Raw genomic sequence first — 4553 nt, forward strand, 5'->3', positions numbered from 1 at the left:
AAATGTGAGTATCCTTAACATTTTTACTGTTATCTTTATCTATAAATATAATAAGTCCAATGCTGTAACTAGCTACCATGCATTTGAATTTTGTTTTTTGTCCATCATGGGACTTGAACTCGGGGCCTGGGCACTGTCCCTGAGCTCTTCAGCTCAAGGCTGGTGCTCTACCACTTGAGCCACAGCGCCACTTCTGACTTTCTGGTGGTTCACGGAAGATCAGAGTCTCAGGGACTTTCCTGCCCGGGCTGGCCTTGAACCGCGATCCTCCGATCTCAGCCTCCTGAGTAGCCGGGATGACAGGCGGGAGCCACCGGTGCCCAGCTCCATGCATTTGAATTTCGAGCACCAAGGCATCTGGCTGGTCATGAAGTACGGCGACTGGGAGACCAGGTTGTTCAGATGGCTGTCTCTTTAAAGAAATGCTGTATCTGTATTGACTTGACCTTGGCAGGCTCTGTAAACACACATTCCCAGAGAAGCACACAGCGGGTCACGTGGCCGAGGACACAAGGACAGAGGGACAGCGCGGACCGCATTCCCGATCTACAACCTTGAGATTGGCTCTGCCAGCACTCCACGCGCCACACGAGAGCCGGCTCACGTTGCCAACACAGACCGATAAGATTGATTGAGGTCGGCACCGGTGGCTCCCGTCTGTCATCCCAGCGACTCAGGAGGCTGAGATCTGCGGATCACGGTTCAAAGCCAGCCCGGGCAGGAAAGTCCATGAGACTCTGATCTCCAAGGAACCACCAGAAAACCGGAAGTGGCGCGGTGGTAGAGTGCCAGCCTTGTGGGGAGAAAGCTAAGCAACCCTTTGGGGCCCTGAGTTCAAGTCTCAGTACAGGCACGCACACACACACACACAAGTGACAATAATGTACTTATTCCGGAAAAGAACACGGTGGTTGAAAGCAGGAATTTAGAAGCCGTGAGGAAGGCCCACGTTCTAGCCTCAGGGTACCTTTTGCCTCAGTTTCCCCATCTGCAAATGGGAATATACATCTTTGGAGCAATGGTATTTTTTTTCTTTCCTTCTTTTTTTTCTCCTTGCCAGTTCTGGGTCTTGAACTCAGGGCCTGGGCGCTGTCCCTGAGCTTCTTTTGCTCAAGGCTGGCGCTCCACCACTTGAACCACACAGCGCCACTCCCGGCTTTTTGGTGGTCCCTTGGAGATCTCACAGACTTTTCCTGCCCGGGCTGGCTTTGAACCCCGATCCTCCGATCTCAGCCTCCTGAGTCGCTGGGATGACAGGCGTGAGCCACTGGGCCCGGCTCCCAGAGCACACGTGCGTGGACATTGTGCGAATCTCCGACACCGCCGGTGAACACACCCCAGCCATAAGTCACACACCCGAACGGCTGATTTTATTTGTTCACGAGCTAATACAAGCACGGACCCACACGCGGACGTGGGCTTGGTGAGCGTGGCCCAGGGAGAGAGCAGGAGGCAGACTCGATTCGGGGACAGGGGGGCGAGGCTAAAAATGGAGGCTGAGGATCTCAGCGCCCCGGAGTCTGTGAGTGTCTACGGGCGGCTCGTGGCGGGTCACAGGTCTTTGAGATCTTTCTGGATGGCCCACAGCGTGTCTGCGCTGTTCTTCAGCTGCGCTACCTCCTCGTCCTTCAGCTTCTGGTTGATCACGCTGGTCAGGCCCCGGGCGTTGAGGATACACGGGAGACTCAGGAAGACTTCGTTCTCGATGCCGTACATACCCTGCAAAACCAAAAGGAAATCCATGAGGAAGGGTGACTGGGCCGGGCGCTGGTGCGCACGCCTGTCATCTCGGCTGAGATCTGAGGATCGGGGTTCAAAGCCAGCCTGGGGCAGGAAAGTCTGTGAGTCTCTGATCTCCCATGAACCACCACAAAACTGGAGGTGGTGCTGTGGTTCAAGGAGTAGAGCGCCAGCCTTGAGTGAAAGAGCTCGGGGACAGCGCCCCAGGCCCTGAGTTCAAGTCCCACGACCACCACCACCAACCAAAAAGAATGACTCGTGTGTTTGAAGAGAAAGGTCTATCTAGCCTCTGGACTCCATGTTGAGAGATAGATTTGAAACCCACCAAAACTCTGCTCAAAGTACCTATAAGAAACTAGTAAGTGCTCCGTTGGACTTCATTGAAAATGTTTTGATTGGATATTGATGTCTGCTTGCATACACTTAATCTGTCTATATTGTCGGTCCTGAGACTTGAACTCAGGGCCTGGGTGCTGTCTCTGAGCTTTTGCATTCAAGGCTGGTGCTCTACCACTTGAACCACAGCTCCACTTCTGGTTTTCTGGTGGTTCCTTGGAGATCAGAGTCTCAGGGACTTTTTCCTACCAGGGCTGGCTTTGAACCGTGATCCTCAGATCTCTGCCTCCTTCAATATAGTTTCTTGTTTGTATGTTTGCTCTAGAACATTTGAATTGAACTACATTTACGACGTTTTAAGGATGACATACCAACCTAATCTGAATCGATCAGACGGTTACACTTGTTTCTACTGTGATGCAAATGATTGTATGGGGTAAAAAGACGGGGAATGAGACTCAGAGGAAGAATTTTCAAAGCATATCAGATGCGTGCCCCTGGTCCATATTTTCCAGACACGTTGTAATAGTTACCATGAATGAAAGTCTGCAACTAAAGTGCGCTCCGTAAGTGAAAACTATAGATTCTGAATTCCGTTCATTTATAGCTATGTACAGCAAAGGCTGCCAGTTTAATACTTTTGAAAAGCAGGTGCATTTTCTTAAATGGCTGGCCTTTAAGTCAAGCTCGCAGACATTGGTCTGGATTCTGGCTTGATGAAAACCTTTTAAGCTCAGACTTTTATGACTGCAAGCTTCAATGAACCCTTAGGCTCTCTGGATTGAAAATACCTTAGTATATATACACCTAAAAGCCAGGTCAATCCATGATCATGATACCCCCAGAAAAGCCCCCAAACATTATCTGATGGCTTTGCCCCTACCCGGTGCATGAACTGCATAGTTTTCTGTTAACAAAGTCACCAAACCAAATGAGACCAAGCCCCGGCCCTCAGTGCCCGGTCAGGGGACCTGCTCATACAGCCTGAGATCTAGGTGTAGAACAGGGTGTCACAGCGCATGCTCAGGCCTCACCTTTACCATGGTGGACACCGGGTGGATCCTGGAGAGGTTTTTCAGCATGGATTCGATGAGGTCAGCCACGCTCAGGCCGATGGCCCAGTTGGTGTAGCCTTTCAGTTTGATCACTTCATAGGCACTGGAGAAAATGGACAAAACAGCACAAATCCCAGCTCTGAAACCACACTCCCTGAGTCGGACCCCCCCTTTCTATCTCTGTTACCCTAATTTATATTTTTCTTTTAGAATAGTCTGAGTGCCGGTCTTGGGACTTGAACTCAGGGCCTGGGTGCTGTCCCTGAGCTTCTTTGGCTCAAGGCTGGCGCTCTACCACTTGAGCCACAGCTCCACTTCCAGTTTTCTAGTGGTTCGTTGGAGATAAAAAGCCCAAGGAACTTCCCCCCCCAGGCTGGCTTTGAACCCTGATCCTCGGATCTCAGCCTTCTGAGTAGCTGGGATGGTAGGCAGGAGCCACCAGCGCCCGGCTTTAACTTAAATCTTAGGTGAAAAAATTATTTCCTCTTTCCTGCTTCTGTCTTCTCTTTAAAATGGAGACCCAGGGCTGGGCAGGTGGCTCAGTGTTAGAGCGCTTGCCTTGCACGCATGAGGCCCTGGGTTCGAGTCCTCAGCACCCCATAAGCAGAAAAAGCCAGAAGTGGTGCTGTGGCTCAGGTGGTAGAGCGCCAGCCTTTAGTGAAAGAGCTCAGGGACAGCGCCCAGGGCCTGGGTTCAAGCCCCAGTTGGCCTGAGCAGGCAGCTAGAAGCAAACACAAGAGGAAGAGAAGATTAGTGAGAGCAAACCAAACTTCCTTCCGCTCACCTCTCCACCACCATCTTGTGCACTTCCTTCCAGTTCTCGTTGTCGTTGTCCGAGCCCATTTCCGGGTTCAGTTCCTGGAGCGACACGCCTGCCACGTTCACCCCGCTCCACACCGCCACTGCAGGCAGAGCAAAGGACCAGCATTCTAGATGCTTCCACCTCTCCCTTAGCTTGCTTACTCGGTTGGCGCTCTACCACCTGCGCCAGGCCTCCATTCTGGCATTTTGCTGCATGATTGGAGATGAACGTCTCTTACATTTGTCCTCCTGGGTTGGCTTTGAACCTCCACCCTTTGCAGGTTCAGCTGCTCCAATGACAGATAAAGTCAGAATAGGGGTTTTAACCAGGCCCTGGTGGCTCCTGCCTGTCATCCCAGCCACTCAGGAGGCTGAGATCTGAGGATGGCAGTTCAAGGCCAGCCCAGCAGGAAAATCCGTGAGACTTATCTCCAGTGGTCACCAGAAAACCAGAAGTGGAGCTGTGGCTCAAGCGGTAGAGCACCAGCCTTGAGAGAAAGAGCTCAGAGTCTGTGAAGTTTTTTGGTTTTGTTTTGGCCCTGGGATTGGAACTCAGGACCCGGGCGCTGTCCCTGAGCTTTTATAAAAGCTCCAGGCTGGCGCTCTACCACTTGAGCCACA

At 51.8% G+C, this 4553-nt stretch overlaps 1 protein-coding gene across 3 annotated transcripts in view; it reads right to left on the bottom strand.

Moving 5' to 3' along the window:
• Positions 1-1348: 1348 nt before the first annotated feature.
• The window catches only part of Ldhb (lactate dehydrogenase B), a 16691-nt gene continuing 13486 nt past the window's right edge, over positions 1349-4553 (bottom strand). For all 3 annotated transcript variants that reach the window (XM_013025106.1, XM_013025104.1, XM_013025105.1), the window contains 3 exons: positions 3916-4033; positions 3111-3234; positions 1349-1719 (listed from right to left, as the gene is read on the bottom strand). In XM_013025106.1, coding sequence (XP_012880560.1) covers positions 1552-1719; positions 3111-3234; positions 3916-4033 — 410 coding nt within the window. In that variant the 3' untranslated portion in view covers positions 1349-1551. The remainder of the gene's footprint in view (positions 1720-3110; positions 3235-3915; positions 4034-4553) is intronic.

This window comes from Dipodomys ordii, unplaced genomic scaffold, assembly GCF_000151885.1.
Source record: "Dipodomys ordii isolate 6190 unplaced genomic scaffold, Dord_2.0 Scaffold81, whole genome shotgun sequence".
NCBI classification, from domain to species: domain Eukaryota; kingdom Metazoa; phylum Chordata; class Mammalia; order Rodentia; family Heteromyidae; genus Dipodomys; species Dipodomys ordii.